This window comes from Puma concolor, chromosome D1 (genome assembly GCF_028749965.1).
Source record: "Puma concolor isolate L17-30 chromosome D1, mPumCon1.1.hap2, whole genome shotgun sequence".
Lineage (NCBI taxonomy): Eukaryota > Metazoa > Chordata > Mammalia > Carnivora > Felidae > Puma > Puma concolor.
This window is the reverse complement of record NC_141676.1, coordinates 53514905-53533792: the sequence shown is the minus strand read 5'-3', so window position 1 is coordinate 53533792 and position 18888 is coordinate 53514905. Positions and strand designations below refer to the sequence as shown.

At 39.1% G+C, this 18888-nt stretch overlaps 2 protein-coding genes across 2 annotated transcripts in view; one reads left to right on the top strand and one right to left on the bottom strand.

Moving 5' to 3' along the window:
- LOC147576692 (olfactory receptor 52L1) overlaps positions 1-18888 on the bottom strand; it is a 455531-nt gene that overhangs the window by 30519 nt on the left and 406124 nt on the right. The gene's annotated exons all lie outside the window — the stretch shown is intronic.
- Positions 2148-4240, top strand: LOC112865193 (olfactory receptor 52E8-like). The gene is given in 2 exon segments (XM_025928229.2): positions 2148-3315; positions 3317-4240. Coding segments are annotated over 2 exon segments (921 nt in total). The 5' UTR covers positions 2148-2629; the 3' UTR covers positions 3552-4240.

Genomic DNA, 18888 nt, shown 5'->3' with positions numbered 1-18888 from the left:
CCATTATAAATTATTTTATAATTTAAAAAAATTGCTGGTAATATAGATACCCCAAAAAGCCCAAAGACTTAGTCCAAGCATTTCAAAGACTGAAAACAGAGAATAAGGAAAAAGGAAGGAGAAAAATAAAGTAAAATACTACCTGTTGTATATTTTATGTGAAATAACAAGAACTGACAATCGACCAAATAGCAGACAGCAAGGTTCATGGGGATTTCCCTAGAGCTTCTCTTCAGCAAGTTTAATGACAAAAGGGAATTCCTATTCATTTTAATTCCAATGTCTGAGACTCTCTGGCACCTGGAGACTTCATTATAAATCCCCTCAACACACACACACAAGGACAATTTATAAACATCTCTTAGGGCATATTGAGGGTGTATAAGTACATAATTTCAGTAATTAAATTCACAGTTGCCAAATAACTTCCTAAGATGGAACATAGGGAACGTGGTAAGTGTTTATGATCAATGCGTCTGCAATGTGTGCTTAAGATTGGAATTTGGCTTCACAGAAATTGAGTTAAGACCTAGAGTATTGGGACTGGGAATGGTACAGATCACTGGTCTGGAGAAAGGTAGGAGGAAGACTAAGATTGGAGAGGAAATATCTGCACCTGTAATATTTCAGGCATATATACCCTCATCTACTCAATCCAATAATAATCTGAGATAGATAGTACTATGTTTATTTCTGGATGAAACTGAAATACAGAATATGTGTGACTTACATAAGGTCAGAAGGCCAGCAAGAATAGAATCAGGACTCTATCCCATGCCACAATGAAGTGATATTACATGGTGTCTACTTCTGCTTCTTTTCCCATACTGCTTTGATAGTGAGTGAGACACAAAGTTTAAAAAAAAAGCCATAGTAGGCAAAAAAGGAGAGAGTAATGAGTTTGAACTCCTTTATAATTGAACTGATTCTACACATTCAATACCCTTGATATAAAAAAAGGACACAATATTGTAATCAGTTGTTGGTCTCTCTCCATGCTTTATATTTCGAAAGGATTAAACTGAATTCAAACGTGATTATTGGGAGACCGAAATTCATGGTTGATGCCATGAGCCAAGATAAGCCAAGAGGTGAAAAGCATAGCTTGTTACAATAACAAAAAATGTCTTTGGAACTAAATGAATAGATGTATAGTGAGGGATTTTGCCTTACCCAAAAAGAGGTCTGGCCTTTGTTTTTGGCTTCTAGGAAGTTATCTGTCATATCTGATAGGAGTTTAGGATGAGGGGTGGTCAAACTCTATCTCAGTGTAAGGGCTGACCACACTATAAATACCAACGATATAACTTAGGGTGAGAACTTTGGGTCATGTGGCACCAACCAATCTGGAGATTGAGTTCAACCATGTGTGCAATCAATCAATCATATATACATAAATTTGGACACCAAAGCTCAGGTGAGCCTCCGTGGTTGGCAATATAACTATGCATATTGTCACACATTAATTCCAGGAGGGTAACTCATTCTGACTCCATGAGGGAGGACAATGGATGCTTCACATTTACAAACCTCACATTCTACCATCAGCATCTCTTCCTTTGTCTGATTTATGATTTTAATCTTTCCCTATAGTAAACTGTAACCATGAGTATAATAGCTTTCAGTGAGTTCTGTGAGTCGTTCTAGTAGATTAGTGAACCTGGAGGTAGTATGGGAAACTTCCTGAACTTGCAGTTGATGTCAGACGTGAGAACAGTATCAAGAACTGTGCCCTCAAATTTGTGGTTTGGTCAGCTCCAGGAAGCAAATCAGATCTGATGTCACATTTCCCTCTCACCAGTTACAGAAGTCAACAGGTTCTTCAGAAAGATCTTTATATGGGGAAGAAACTTCACAGATTATCATTGCCCCTTGCCAACATATCTTAAAATTGCTACTTGGGCATACCCTAAGAATTATGTGGATCTCCTTCTAGATTCTCAGTTCTGTTCCATTGTCTCTTTTTCTTTCTTTCTTTTTTTTTTTTAAATAGCAACGCTGCCATAATCATCAGTTTTATAGAAAATCTCAACATTTGGTAATGAAAATCTTCCAGATTTATTCTTCTTTGAGGTAGTTTGGTTATTCTAGGTCCTTTATTTCTCCACCCCTTATCTTTCTCTCTCTCTATCCTTTCATTACTTTCACTAATAAGTTTGCAAACACAGGTCCATATCAGTGTCACAAAACTTAGTTTCTCTTAATTTCACATCTTGATTCTGCTGCTTATTAGCAACGGGAAGTTAATGAGCTTATCAAAACCTCTCTCTTCCATAAACGAGAACTTGTGTCACAGAATTGTGGGGGGAGAACTAAATGAGATAGTGTATGCAAATAATGACAACAACAATGTCTGAGAAATTGTAGGTACTCAATTAATGATAACCATGATTATTGTGCCGGCTATTATTATGATCAATTTTATTATCTCCTAATAGTATTTATTTCTTCAGGAAGAGGAAAATTAATGCATTTAATTCCTCTGAACCCATAATTTTAGGAAACACACAATGTTAGCTTCTACATTCTTTAACACTTATGCTGCAGGTCAGGAGTGATACTGGGATTATTTATGGAGAGCTGAAAAGGGGTAAAGAATCAAAGGCCTTTAGAAAAATTTGTTCCCATTATGAATCCTTTGTTAAGGAATGTTTTTATTTTTAATTTTTGTAGATCTCAGTTAACTGTGGATGAATTGTCCAGTGGGAACCACCAACAACTTTTAAAAATCACACCATCGTCAGCCTGCTGGAGAATGTCTTCTCCCAATGTCACTGAATCCCATCCTTCTTCATTCCTATTGCTGGGGATTCCAGGGTTGGAAGTTGCACAAATCTGGCTTGTATTTCTCTTCTGTGCTGTGTATCTGATTGCTCTTGTTGGAAATGTTATCATTCTGTTTGTTATCTGGGTTGATCATAGCCTTCACCAACCTATGTTCTACTTTCTGGCCATGCTGTCAGTGATTGGCCCAAGTCTCTCTACTACTACCATCCCCAAGATGCTAGGGATCTTCTGGTTCAGCCTTCAGGAGCTGTGCTTTGGGTGCTGTGTTGCTCAAGTGTTTTTTATCCACTTTTTTACAGTCATGGAGAGCATTGTACTTCTTGCCATGGGTTTTGATCATTATGTGGCTATTTGCAACCCCCTCAGGTACAGCATGATTCTTACCAACAGAGTGATTGGTGTAATTGCTGTGATAGTGGTACTAAGAAGCTTATGCATGATTGTTCCCATCATTTTTCTCCTCCTGAGGCTGCCTTACTGTGGACACAGAATCATCCCTCATACCTATTGTGAGCACATGGGAGCACAGGATCTTATATGCTCTCTTCCACCTCCCTTCCCAAGATGCCCGCCTGAAAGCTCTGAATACCTGTAGCTCCCATATTTGTGTTATCTTGGTCTTCTTTGGTCCAGCTCTCTTCTCTTTCCTCACTCACCGCTTTGGTCATGACATCCCCGAGTATATCCATATCCTCCTGGCTAACCTCTATGTAGTCACACCCCCTGCCCTCAACCCAGTCATTTATGGCATCAGGACCAAGTAGATCCAGGAATGGGTAGAGGGTCTCTTTGTTAAAACAAGATTGATGAGAGGTAATTCATTCAAGTCATGAAATTACAGGGTCTGAAAGGACTAAAATTTATGATAAAATTAATAAATTTCTTTCACCAAAATTAATTTTCTCTCTATATCTATAGCTATAACTATAGCTATAACTATAGATGATATATATAGATATAAGATGATATAGATAGAGATAGAGATAGAGATGATATAGATATAGACATAGATATAGATATATGTGAGATATATATCAGAAAAAATACTGCCTGTAATTGTTGGAGGTACGTACACTTCTGTGTGTCTGAATGTGTACTTGCAATGATACTCTCTGTTGACCTCTGGCATAGAATATTACATACAAGAATAAATTTAAAGGAGGAAAACATTGATTCACTGAAATAACTTTGTGTTAAAACTGGTGTTCTAGATCTCTTTCAGGCAATAATAAGATTTCTCTGACAGAGATGTTCAATTAGAGATCACATAACCAAGTACAGGTATTAAGTAAACTGCAACAAGTTTCTATAATTAATAAAGTACTGCTTAAAAATAAATAGTACAGTTTTTACTAAAGCATATGCAAGCAAAATATGGGAATTAGACTAGATTTTTTGGTGTTTTATTTTTTCCTTTTCTGTTCTCTCAAATTCCTGATTCTATAAAGTTCCTTATAAGCCTAACCTTCAATATAATACACCCTCATTCTTTTTTTTAAAGATTGTTTTTTAATGTTTATTTTTTCAGAGAGAAACAGAGTGCAAGTGGGGGAGAGGCAGAGAGAGAGGGAGACACAGAATCTGAAGCAGATTCCAGACTCTGAGCTGTCAGCACAGAGCCTGATGCAGGGCTCAAACTCATGAACTGTGAGATCATGACCTGAGCAGAAGTGAGGCACTTAACTGACTGAGCCACCCAGGTGCCCCGATACACCCTCATTCTTGAACTGACAAATTTAATACTATGTCATCTGGCTAGCCCATCCAGGAGTTAAAAAAAATGTTGTGGAACAAATGAAAATTGCAAGAGGGAATATTTTTCAACAAAGAAATTAGTAAAAAAAAAAACACAGACAATACAAAGAAATAATGTTACTTAACAATTGAAGTCATAATTTAGAAAGATTAAAAGATGCATTCAGTGGTCTGAAGTTTATTGAATAGAAAATTGAGTAGTACTAAAGTATATGAAGTGGTGAGTAAAATGAGTGTGTGGATTTTTAGAAAGTATTATCTCACACTAGCATTTAGAAAGGATAGGAGATAGGGGTGTCCTGGTGGCTCAGTAAGTTAAGCGCCCAACTTCGGCTCAGGTCATGATCTCATGGTTGGTGAGTTTGAATCCATTGGTAGCACAGAGCCTGCTTCAGATCCTCTGTCCCCCTCTCTGCCTCTCCCCTGCTTGCTCTCTCTCTCTCTCTCTCTCTCTCTCTCTATCAAAAAGAAATAAACACACACACACAAAAAATAGAAACGATAGGAGGTAGAAAATTAGTGAAGCACAAAGTTAATCTTCAGGTATCTATGATTCGAGAAGAACTGGAATTTGGATAGAGGTAATGCAAATAAAGAGAGGGTATCTGCTCTGAAATAAGAAAGAGCCATAAGGTATGATTTAGCCACAAAGTGGCAAGAGACATCATGGATGACTATTTATTTATTTATCTGTTTTTAACTGGGTGGCTTTGGGTAGGCATTCAAATATGTAAGAAGAAAAAAGAAAATTATTCATGAACATGAAAAATGCAAATATAAGAAAGGGGATGGGAAAAGAAATTGGACTGTAAAGAACCTTAGAAAATTTAGAATGTGAAAAAGTAAATGTAACAGGATTTTCTGAAGTGGATGAACTCAGTACAAACAACGCACTATGGTTTTCAAAAACAACAACAGAAAAGAAAGAATGATAATTTAAAGGAAATTTTATGCAACACCTGTGTGGCTTAGTCCATTGAACATCCAACTTTGTCTCAGGTCATGATCTCCAGTTCGTGGATTCAAGCCCCGCATCGGGCTCTGTGCTGACAGTTCAGGGCCTGGAGCCTGCTTCAGATTCTGTGTCTCCCTGTCTCTTTCTGCCCCTCCCCTGCTTGTGTTCTCTCTCAGTCTCTCTCAAAAAGAAATAAATAAACGTTAACAAAAAAGGAAAGTAAATTTTAAAGACATGACTGACCTAAGTAAAATATTTTTCAGCTTAAATAAAGTCAAATTTAACTTTGGATGTTACAATACTGATCACTTCATCTAATTCTATGATTTTCCTAGTCATCTGTATTCATTTATTATACAAAACAAATGTTTTTAAAGTATATTATTAATGGTGATCATTCAATCTCAGTGAGAAGAGTTAATATTGAGGTAACGGTAGACAAGAAACAATAGAGCTAGCATGTACACAAGTTTTTATAATCACCCATTTAATTTCACATATATTATTTACTTTATATTATTTTAAAAATTTTTTAATTTATTTTGAGAGAGAGAGAGAGAGCAGGGGAGGAACAGAGAGAGAGGGAGAGAGAGATAATCCCAAGCAGACTCTGTACCATCAGTGCAGAGCCCGAAGCAGGGCTCAAACTCATGAACTGTGAGATCATGACCTGAGCTGAAGTTGGACACTTAATGGGCTGAACCACCCAGGCTCCCCTAGCTTCATATTCTTTATCCCTTGAACTAATGAGGTACCAAATACTCCCTTGATTTAAACACTTTATTCTGGACATGGGTTGTGAAAGTCTTCCTAAATTTCTATGTCAAGATATATTTTTTGAGTCCAAGTATTTACTTCTGATCTCCTTCAAAAGTACATTGAATTCATAATAAGCTAGAAATAATAAAAATATAGTATTTTTGGTGATTACAATATAGGTCATCAACAGACTGGATATTTTTTTAAAACCTCAAGGAAAGAGAAGGAAAGTGAATGGAAATATTGGATAATATAAACAACAACATAATAAAACAAATGAAATATAGTGCTTCCAGGATAATGAAGGTCACTTTTTTTTCCAAATAGCACAAATTGTTTCCAAATTCAGAGCCAAACAATACAGTAAGTAGAGCAGACCATGAAGCAATCACCAGGATACTAAACAGATGCCTATATTCATGGAATAAATGGGCCAATAATCTTTCCTCATATTTTATACACAGAGATGTACAGTGAACTGATTGCTACTTCTATCCCCTAGAAAAAACATAATCTGATTGGTATCAAAATTCTCAAATGCAAAACTGGATGTTAAAAAAAAGTCTACATGACTTGAGGAAAATTATTTTGTATTAGAATTCAGTGTTCATTCAGTCCATTATTCATGTCCAAGAGAAAAATGAAAACATTTTGAAAAATTGACAGAATATTTAAAACATGTTTTAAAGCATTAGATCGATAACAAAGTAGCAAAGATAAATGGGACAAGATGCCAGAAAATAAGAGAAAGTAAACAAAAATGAATCCTGCCTTTGGTGGTGTTTTTCCTCAACATGTACTACGCATTTTCTGATTTAGAAGAGCTCTCAGAAAGTCTGGTAATATCAGGAGAGCTTTAACAGTATCACAGCATTGGGTAGGATTAAGCCTTGGAGTTCAGAGCTTGACAAGGATTAGGGGAAATAGATCACCAAAGGAGTGCCCAGAGAGTGAGGGTAAATCAGAAATACAGCAGTCATCACAAAGTATGTAACCTGTCAGCATTAGCTCAGTTCTAATTAGAATGGCATGATGTGCTTTTACCCTAACTGCTTATCAGAACTGAAGTGAAACCTTTTTTGGTGATGATAACAATACGGATGACATAAAAGTATTCTGACAAATTGTCCTTCATAAACTCAGCATTTAATAATAAAAAACCATATAACAAACACAAAAATTAACAGAACCAAAAAGCAAACAAAAAAGGAGAAAAATATTCAAAAGGGAACCAGATACTTAGATTACCAAATAACTATGATTATTATACAAAGCAAATTGGATGGCAAGATGAAAAATTTCAGCCATGAACCAGAAACTAATAAAAATCAATTGAAGAGGAGTGACACAAGCAAGATGGTGGAATAGTAGGTTTTCAGCTCATGTCTCCTTATAGAAACAAATATTTGACAGTCATCCATGAACCAAAATGCCTTTGTGGGAGCTTTGGGATCCAAGAAGAAGGTTGTAAGACCATGACTGAAAAAGGGTAGCTTTGAGAAGGCAAGCCCATACACTAATGGCAGGCCTCCTGACCATAGTCCTGGCTGCATACTGGAGGCAGCCATGTCTTCTGTGAACTTGGCTCCAGTCCCACCTGTATGTAATCCTGATACTAGCCACTTTTGCCAAGGGAATCAGTAGAATCCATGCCCATCTCTGCCCTCTGTAACAGGTATGCCAACCTCAGACCTGATTGTGATCCCTGAAGCAGTCACCATGGCTTGATTCCAGCCCCACTCTACCACAGACCAGGGGCAATTTTGCCTGTATAGAGACAAGCCTAGTGGCCCAATGGGAACCAGTGGGGGATACACCCATCTGCAACCCTGCTAACAGATCTGCCAACCATGGAGCCGACTGTAGGCCAGATGATAGCCACAGACCTGGTTCCAGCGCTACTCAACCATGATCTCAGAGGTAGTCCCATCAGTCCAGTGACCCAGCAGAAGGATTTTACCTGCCAAAATCAGTCTAAAAATTGGAAGGGGTATCTGTTCTTTCAAACACACATACTAACTTAAGTTACATAGATCACAAAGAATCAGATAAACATGACACCAACAAACGTAACTAATGAACTCCAATAGCTGGTCCTAAAGAAATGAAGATCTATAAACTACTTAATAAATAATTCAAAATAATCATCTTAAAGAAGCTCAGTGCACTACAGGAGAAGATAGACAACTAAATGCAATCAGGAAAACAATACATGAACAAAATGAGAAGTCTAACAAAGGAGTGGGTACTATAAAAACGAACCAAACAGAAATTATACAGCTTAAAATATAAATACTAAACTGAAAAAATTCAACAAAGAAAAAGTGCAGTCAATATATACATCAGAATATTATTTAACCTTTAAAAAGAAAAACATCCTGCCATTGAAGGAACATGGATGAAACTGAGGACATGACTCTAAAATGAAATAAGCCAGTCACATGAAGACAAATATTGCATTATCTCAGTTTTATATGGAAAAGAAAGAAAGGAGGAAAGGAAGAAAGGAGGGAGGGGGGAGGGAGAGAGGGAGGGAGGGAGGGAGGAAAGAAGGAAGGAAGAAAAAAGGGAAAGAAAGGAAGAAAAAGAAAGAAAGAAAGAAAGAAAGAAAGAAAGAAAGAAAGAAAGAAAGAAAAAGAAAGAAAAAAAGAAAAAAGAAAGAAAGAAAGCCAAAGCAACAGTGACAGAGAGTAGAATGGTGATTACAAGAGGCTGGGGCATGGGGGAAAAGGGAAGATTAAAAAAAAAATTAGAAATAGAATGGTAGTTGCCAGAGGAAGGGGTGAAGAGTCTATGGGGAGTTATTGTTGACTGGATAGAGAGTTTTCAGTTTTTGCAAAATGAAAAAGTTCTGGAGATAAATGGTGGTGATGGTTATAACAATAATATAAATGTATTTAACACCACTGAACTGTACACTTAAAAATGGTTGAGATAGGGGTGCCTGGGTGGCTGTCGGTTGAACGTCCATCTTTGGCTTAGGTCATGATCTTGCGGTCTGTGAGTTCAAGCCCTGTGTCGGGCTCCATGCTGACAGCTCAGAGCCTGGAGCCTGCTTCGGGTTCTGTGTTTCCCTTTCTCTCTGCCCCTCCCCTACTCATGCTCTGTCTCTCTCTGTCTCAGAAATAAATAAACATTAAAAAAAAATTTTTTAATGGTTGAGATAGTAAATTTTATGTTATGTGTATGCTACTACAATAAAACTCAGGGGAAAAAATGGTAAAGGTAGGAAACACAAAACCCAAGGGGAAAAATGTGTATGTTATAATAGCAGTACACATTGATATAAAAATAAGAGACTTGGATGCTTGAGGGAAGATGGCAGCTTAGGAGGACGCTGGGCTCACCGCGCGTCCTGCTGATCACTTAGATTCCACCTACACCTGCCTACATAACCCAGAAAACCGCCAGAGGATTAGCAGAACGGAGTCGCCAGGGCCAAGCGCAGACGAGAGGCCCACGGAAGAGGGTAGGAAGGGTGGCGAGGCTGTGCGCGCTCCACGGACCGGCGGGAGGGAGCCGGGGCGGAGGGGCGGCTCGCTGGCCAAGCAGAGCCCCCGAGTCTGGCTTGCAAAAAGCGGAGGGGCCTGACGGACTGTGTTCCGACAGCAAGCTCGACTTAGCGTCTGGGAGGTCATAAGTTAACAGCTCTGCTCAGAAAGCGGGAAGGCTGGAGGACAAAGGGAAGGAGAGCTGCTGAGCCCCCTGACAACAGAGCTCAGTTTGGTGGGGAACAAAGGCGGTTGCCAGCGCCATCTCCCCCGCCCACCCCGCAGCCAAAATCCCAAAGAGAACCAGTTCCTGCCAGGCAACTTGCTCGCTCCGTTCAAACACCCAACTCTGCGCTTCTGCGGAGCCAAACCTCCGGCAGCGGATCTGACTCCCTCCTGCTGCCACAGGGCCCCTCCTGAAGTGGATCACCTAAGGAGAAGCAATCTAAGCCTGCCCCTCCTGCCCCTGTGCACCTTGCCTACCCACCCCAGCTAAGACGCCAGATCCCCAGCATCACAAGCCTAGCAGTGTGCAAGTAGCCCAGACAGGCCACCCCACCCCACAGTGAATCCCGCCCCTAGGAGAGGGGAAGAGAAGGCACACACCAGTCTGACTGTGGACACAGCGGTGGGCTGGAGGCAGACATCAGGTCTGACTGCGGCTCCACCCACCAACTCCAGTTATACACCACAGCACAGGGGAAGTGCCCTGCAGGTCCTCACCACGCCAGGGACTATCCAAAATGACCAAGCAGAAGAATTCCCCTCAGAAGAATCTCCAGGAAATAACAACAGCTAATGAGCTGATCAAAAAGGATTTAAATAATATAACAGAAAGTGAATTTAGAATAATAGTCATAAAATTAATCGCTGGGCTTGAAAACAGTATAGCTGACACCAGAGAATCTCTTGCTACAGAGATCAAGGGACTAAGGAACAGTCACGAGGAGCTGAAAAACGCTTTAAACGAAATGCATAACAAAATGGAAACCACCACGGCTCGGATTGAAGAGGCAGAGGAGAGAATAGGTGAACTAGAAGATAAAGTTATGGAAAAAGAGGAAGCTGAGAAAAAGAGAGATAAAAAAATCCAGGAGTATGAGGGGAAAATTAGAGAACTAAGTGATACACTAAAAAGAAATAATATACGCATAATTGGTATCCCAGAGGAGGAAGAGAGAGGGAAAGGTGCTGAAGGGGTACTTGAAGAAATAATAGCTGAGAACTTCCCTGAACTGGGGAAGGAAAAAGGCATTGAAATCCAAGAGGCACAGAGAACTCCCTTCAGACGTAACTTGAATCGATCTTCTGCACGACATATCATAGTGAAACTGGCAAAATACAAGGATAAAGAGAAAATTCTGAAAGCAGCAAGGGGTGAACGTGCCCTCACATATAAAGGGAGACCTATAAGACTCGTGACTGATCTCTCTTTTGAAACTTGGCAGGCCAGAAAGAATTGGCACGAGATTTTCAGTGTGCTAGACAGAAAAAATATGCAGCCGAGAATCCTTTATCCAGCAAGTCTGTCATTTAGAATAGAAGGAGAGATAAAGGTCTTCCCAAACAAACAAAAACTGAAGGAATTTGTCACCACTAAACCAGCCCTCCAAGAGATCCTAAGGGGGACCCTGTGAGACAAAGTACCAGAGACATCACTACAAGCATAAAACACACAGACATCACAATGACTCTAAACCCATATCTTTCTATAATAACACTGAATGTAAATGGATTAAATGCGCCAACCAAAAGACATAGGGTATCAGAATGGATAAAAAAACAAGACCCATCTATTTGCTGTCTACAAGAGACTCATTTTAGACCTGAGGACACCTTTAGATTGAGAGTGAGGGGATGGAGAACTATTTATCATGCTACTGGAAGCCAAAAGAAAGCTGGAGTAGCCATACTTCTATCAGACAAACTAGACTTTAAATTAAAGGCTGTAACAAGAGATGAAGAAGGACATTATATAATAGTGACAGGGTCTATCCATCAGGAAGAGCTAACAATTATAAATGTCTATGCGCCGAATACCGGAGCGCCCAAATATATAAAACAATTACTCATAAACATAAGCAACCTTATTGATAAGAATGTGGTCATTGCAGGGGACTTTAACACCCCACTTACAGAAATGGATAGATCATCTAGACACACGGTCAATAAAGAAACAAGGGCCCTGAATGAGACATTGGATCAGATGGACTTGACAGATCTATTTAGAACTCTGCATCCCAAAGCAACAGAATATACTTTCTTCTCGAGTGCACATGGAACATTCTCCAAGATAGATCATATACTGGGTCACAAAACAGTCCTTCATAAGTTTACAAGAATTGAAATCATACCATGCATACTTTCAGACCACAATGCTATGAAGCTTGAAATCAACCACAGAAAAAAGTCTGGAAAACCTCCAAAGCATGGAGGTTAAAGAACACCCTACTAACGAATGAGTGGGTCAACCAGGCAATTAGAGAAGAGATTAAAAAATATATGGAAACAAAGGAAAATGAAAATACAACAATCCAAACGCTTTGGGACGCAGTGAAGGCAGTCCTGAGAGGAAAATACATTGCAATCCAGGCCTATCTCAAGAAACAAGAAAAATCCCAAATACAAAATCTAACAGCACACCTAAAGGAAATAGAAGCAGAAGAGCAAAGGCAGCCTAAATACAGCAGAAGAAGAGAAATAATAAAGATCAGAGCAGAAAGAAACAATATAAAATCTAAAAAAACTGTAGAGCAGATCAACGAAACCAAGAGTTGGTTTTTTGAAAAAATAAACAAAATTGACAAACCTCTAGCCAGGCTTCTCAAAAAGAAAAGGGAGATGACCCAAATAGATAAAATCATGAGTGAAAATGGAATTATTACAACCATTCCCTCAGAGATACAAACAATTATCAGGGAATACTATGAAAAATTATACGCCAACAAATTGGACAACCTGGAAGAAATGGACAAATTCCTGAACACCCACACTCTTCCAAAACTCAATCAGGAGGAAATAGAAAGCTTGAACAGACCCATAACCAGCGAAGAAATTGAATCGGTTATCAAAAATCTCCCAACAAATAAGAGTCCAGGACCAGATGGCTTCCCAGGGGAGTTCTACCAGACGTTTAAAGCAGAGATAATACCTATCCTTCTCAAGCTATTCCAAGAAATAGAAAGGGAAGGAAAACTTCCAGACTCATTCTATGAAGCCAGTATTACTTTGATTCCTAAACCAGACAGAGACCCAGTAAAAAAAGAGAACTACAGGCCAATATCCCTGATGAATATGGATGCAAAAATTCTCAATAAGATACTAGCAAATCGAATTCAACGGCATATAAAAAGAATTATTCACCATGATCAAGTGGGATTCATTCCTGGGATGCAGGGCTGGTTCAACATTCGCAAATCAATCAACATGATACATCACATTAACAAAAAAAAAGAGAAAAACCATATGATCCTGTCAATCGATGCAGAAAAGGCCTTTGACAAAATCCAGCACCCTTTCTTAATAAAAACCCTTGAGAAAGTCGGGATAGAAGGAACATAATTACACATCATAAAAGCCATTTATGAAAAGCCCACAGCTAACATCATCCTCAATGGGGAAAAACTGAGAGCTTTTTCCCTGAGATCAGGAACACGACAGGGATGCCCACTCTCACTGCTGTTGTTTAACATAGTGCTGGAAGTTCTAGCATCAGCAATCAGACAACAACAGGAAATCAAAGGCATCAAAATCGGCAAAGATGAAGTCAAGCTTTCGCTTTTTGCAGATGACATGATATTATACATGGAAAATCCGATAGACTCCACCAAAAGTCGGTTAGAACTGATACATGAATTCAGCAAAGTTGCAGGATACAAAATCAATGTACAGAAATCAGTTGCATTCTTATACACTAACAATGAAGCAACAGAAAGACAAATAAAGAAACTGATCCCATTCCCAATTGCACCAAGAAGCATAAAATACCTAGGAATAAATCTAACCAAAGATGTAAAGGATCTGTATGCTGAAAACTATAGAAAGCTTATGAAGGTAATTGAAGAAGATTTAAAGAAATGGAAAGACATTCCCTGCTCATGGATTGGAAGAATAAATATTGTCAAAATGTCAATACTACCCAAAGCTATCTACACATTCAATGCAATCCCAATCAAAATTGCACCAGCATTCTTCTCGAAACTAGAACAAGCAATCCTAAAATTCATATGGAACCACAAAAGGCCCCGAATAGCCAAAGTAATTTTGAAGAAGAAGACCAAAGCAGGAGGCATCACAATCCCAGACTTTAACCTCTACTACAAAGCTGTCATCATCAAGACAGCATGGTATTGGCACAAAAACAGACACATAGACCAATGGAATAGAATAGAAACCCCACAACTAGACCCACAAACGTATGGCCAACTCATCTTTGACAAAGCAGGAAAGAACATCCAATGGAAAAAAGACAGTCTCTTTAACAAATAGTGCTGGGAGAACTGGACAGCAACATGCACAAGGATGAAACTAGACCACTTTCTCACACCATTCACAAAAATAAACTCCAAATGGATAAAGGACCTGAATGTGAGACAGGAAACCATCAAAACCTTAGAGGAGAAAGCAGGAAAAGACCTCTCTGACCTCAGCCGTAGCAATCTCTTACTCGACACATCCCCAAAGGCAAGGGAATTAAAAGCAAAAGTGAATTACTGGGACCTTATGAAGATCAAAAGCTTCTGCGCAGCAAAGGAAACAACCAACAAAACTAAAAGGCAACCAACGGAATGGGAAAAGATATTTGCAAATGACATATCGGACAAAGGGCTAGTATCCAAAATCTATAAAGAGCTCACCAAACTCCACACCCGAAAAGCAAATAACCCAGTGAAGAAATGGGCAGAAAACATGAATAGACACTTCTCTAAAGAAGACATCCGGATGGCCAACAGGCACATGAAAAGATGTTCAGCGTCGCTCCTTATCAGGGAAATACAAATCAAAACCACACTCAGGTATCACCTCACGCCAGTCAGAGTGGCCAAAATGAACAAATCAGGAGACTATAGATGCTGGAGAGGATGTGGAGAAACGGGAACCCTCTTGCACTGTTGGTGGGAATGCAAATTGGTGCAGCCGCTCTGGAAAGCAGTGTGGAGGTTCCTCAGAAAATTAAAAATAGACCTACCCTATGACCCAGCAATAGCACTGCTAGGAATTTATCCAAGGGACACAGGAGTACTGATGCATAGGGGCACTTGTACCCCAATGTTCATAGCAGCACTCTCAACAATATCCCAATTATGGAAAGAGCCTAAATGTCCATCAACTGATGAATGGATAAAGAAATTGTGGTTTATATACACAATGGAATACTACGTGGCAATGAGAAAAAATGAAATATGGCCTTTTGTAGCAACGTGGATGGAACTGGAGAGTGTGATGCTAAGTGAAATAAGCCATACAGAGAAAGACAGATACCATATGGTTTCACTCTTATGTGGATCCTGAGAAACTTAACAGGAACCCATGGGGGAGGGGAAGAAAAAAAAAAAAAAGAGGTTAGAGTGGGAGAGAGCCAAAGCATAAGAGACTGTTGAGAACTGAGAACAAACTAAGGGTTGATGGGGGGTGGGAGGGAGGAGAGGGTGGGTGATGGGTATTGAGGAGGGCACCTTTTGGGATGAGCACTGGGTGTTGTATGGAAACCAATTTGACAATAAATTTCATATATAAATAAAAAAATAAAATAAAATAAAAATAAAAATAAAAATAAGAGACTTGGAGATTGTGTTTTTCACCTTGTCATCCAATTTACTTTGTATAATAATCATAGTTATTTAGGAGTCCATGTATCTGGTTCCTTTTTGAATGGTTTATACAGAAGACCATCATGGAGAACATGAGAATTGGTGGAAAGTTGAAGGAAAGTGAAAATGAGCAGTAGTTATTTTCTAAGTAGGACTCTTGATCACCTAAGACAGAGTAATGTTTTGGAGAGTCATGAAGTAGAATTAAAGTTTACAGTTTGGTTGGGCATTTGTTGAAGTACTTTGCCAACAGATAAAGTGTATATACTTTATCATATAAAGCCCAACATATATAATGGAGAAGCAGAGGGAATAAAAAGAAATCTTAAGTAGAGATTAGATAGAGTCAGGCTTGATTTGTAAAGGTAAATGTTGAAACAATGGGGAAAATGGATACCATGAGGGAGTGACCAGAGAGAGGCCAGGAATGTAAGCTTTTCATTCATCAAAAAGAGAAGCAATAAAAAGGAGAACATATCAGATCTAACCAGAATCTCTTTTGGAACACAGATATTATCTTCTCTCCCTTAACCACTCAAAATTATCTGAACTTAGAAGCCAAAAAAAAAAAAAAAAAAAAAAAGATTTTCTAATGTTTTCAACTGTCCTTCAGTCTTTTCCTGTCTGTACTCAGGAAAATCCTGACCTAAGGCATGCCCTGGTACTTGAAGGTCTACCTCATCATCATCCAGGGAGGGAGACAAAGAAAGCTAAACTTTGAGCTCTAGCTAGATTCTGTTTTCTCAGGAGAATGTGGAGTTTCCTTCACCTTCTGTCAAAAGAGTTAAAACACATGAAAGCCCCTCTTCAAAGACTTTATCTGTTTACAATTAGTTATAGGTTGTAAGGAGAATCTTTCTGAGTTGGAAGAAAGCTGATACTATTATCTACAGGGATGAACACTGTCAAAAAATAGACTGTTGGTACAGGGTCTAATGTGTCTATTTTAGGGGTCTCATCTTTTGAAATCATGGTCATAACACCAGACTGCATCAGGATTCACACATTTATATTAAACAAAGCAGAAGAGTCACTAATAGCTGTTTCCTAAGAAGTCACACTCCGAAGACTTAATGACTTAAACTTAATTATTTTCATGACATCATCCCCCAGAAAGACTCCCCCCACCCCTTCAGGATATTTCATTTCCTAACAGCTCATGAGACATAATCTCCCCTGACCTAGAAGTTACATCTGATCTGGTGATTTGTTTCTGCAGATGGTAGAGAGGAACAAATAGTTAGATGGGCTTAATGACCCATCAGACCAAGTTTATGTGCCCAGAGGACTCTGAAGGCTAAGCTCAGGGATCCTGGGACATGCTTAGACTTAGGGATGTTTTCACTCATTATAAAGATTTTCTCCATGTGACAGGATGGACTTAGGACCTGGAGGCTTGAAGGGGCTCCAATCACCATATGTAAGCACCTAGGCTTATGCTGTGGTATTGGTTCAAGTGAGGGCTGACAGAGGAAATATTAGAAAGGTAAGGCTACATAGACAGGGGAGATGAGACACGATAGTGAGGAAGAGAAGAGGTAAATGAGGATAGAAGGGGACAATAGTCTCTTCTCTGCTCAGGAGTTATCCAAACCCCATTATCCATTCTCTTCACAAAAGAACACAACAGAGCACACGGGACTGGAACAGACATTCAGCAGGTGAGCACAGAGATATGCCAACTGGCAATATGCAGAAATTGTCTCTCCTCTCTGTCTCCCTCTCTCTCTCTTCCACACATACGCGTGTGCGTGCACACACACACACACACACACACCTCACATAGTATACTCCTCACCGCTAGAAAGCCACAAATAGTTTTCAGTAGCATAACCACATATCTTGTCTCTAAAGAAGATTGCTTTGACTAGCAAATTGTTGGCAGGGAAGCAGACCCAGCAACTAGGCTTGCTGTGATTCATCTGAGGCAGAAGAAGGCTACTGCAGGCCACTGTCATATGTTTGAGGCTAGATGTAGAAGTGTGACTGATGTCATATCCAAATAAAATGATGTAGGTATTATACATTTGGTCTGCCCTATAATCTTATTTGTTTTCTCCTGCATAATCCTGGTGTAGAGGTTCTCAATTCTACATTGCCCCCCTTCCCCCACCATGCACCTACTACTTTATGGAAATATATCCAAGCCTTTTTAATGGAGCCCAGTACATCTGCTAGTCCAGTCATATCCAATGTCCCCCTCTAGTTTTCTGTGTCATAGCCTATTCATGACAGTGCCTGAAAGAAGTTACTCTCATCAATTGGTTGATCCCACCCAGCTTGAGAAATCTGTAGAATGAGAGAGAACACAGTTTACTTTCCAACTGAACTGTATTAGTTTATGTGTGAATCCATAGAATTCTAGAAATAAATCTAAATGTGAAGCTCTACACTTCTCATTCACTTTGCAATATTCTGGGTCATCCCTCTTTCCCTGCCTCCTTCATCTTACCCTATAGTCACCATGAATTATTTGTAAGTAATAAAATCTTTATAATCAAGTTATTTGTGCTATTAGGTGACATTCTTAGCTATTTAGAATTAAAATAAAAATAAAATTTGGGGAAGGACTAATAGTTTAAATAAGTACCACTTATTGAATATATCCTAAGAGCTAGTCCTTTACATGCATTGGTCATATTTGTGCTTAAAATAAGTCACATGGATAGAATTTATTAACTCAATTTTACAGAAAAAAAACTGATGTAGAAAGTAAAGGAATTTGTTCAAGGATTCCCATTAGTATGGCATAGCAAGATTTCAAGGCATGTTTGAATGAATTCAAAGTCTGTATAAATCATCTATAATATTCTACTATAAGAGTCAAAGGAAAAAGAGCCAGTGGGGTAAAAAAAAAAAAAAACACAACTTCAATAAATTGAGAGTTGGTGGGCACTAAAAGGGAAAGATCTCTAACTATTATCAATTAAACTTTTAAAATGGACTCTGGGCTTTTTGTCCATGTGCACATCTAGAAAAGGATGAAATTACTACCTTGCCTTCCAGGAATAATCCTTGAGCTTATTGGCCCGCACTATCTGCCACTATTTGTGGCACACAACTGCAGCAGAAATAAGGCAACTTTCTGACCAAAATTGTGAGAGGGTGGGTGTCCTACTGAATTTGAGGTATATTATCAAAAAGAGCTCCCTCTGCTTCTCCCCTGGAAAGCTCCCCCCTCAGCCAGTAAAGTATCATTGAAAAACAGCAGCCCTGAAGATGGGGCTGACTCTGGACTGTGAATCTCATGATGTGTCATCCTACTTACTTCCTCAGACTCTCCTAAGTCCCACCAGCCATTGCCCTCTGATTTCTCAGCCTTGCATACTCC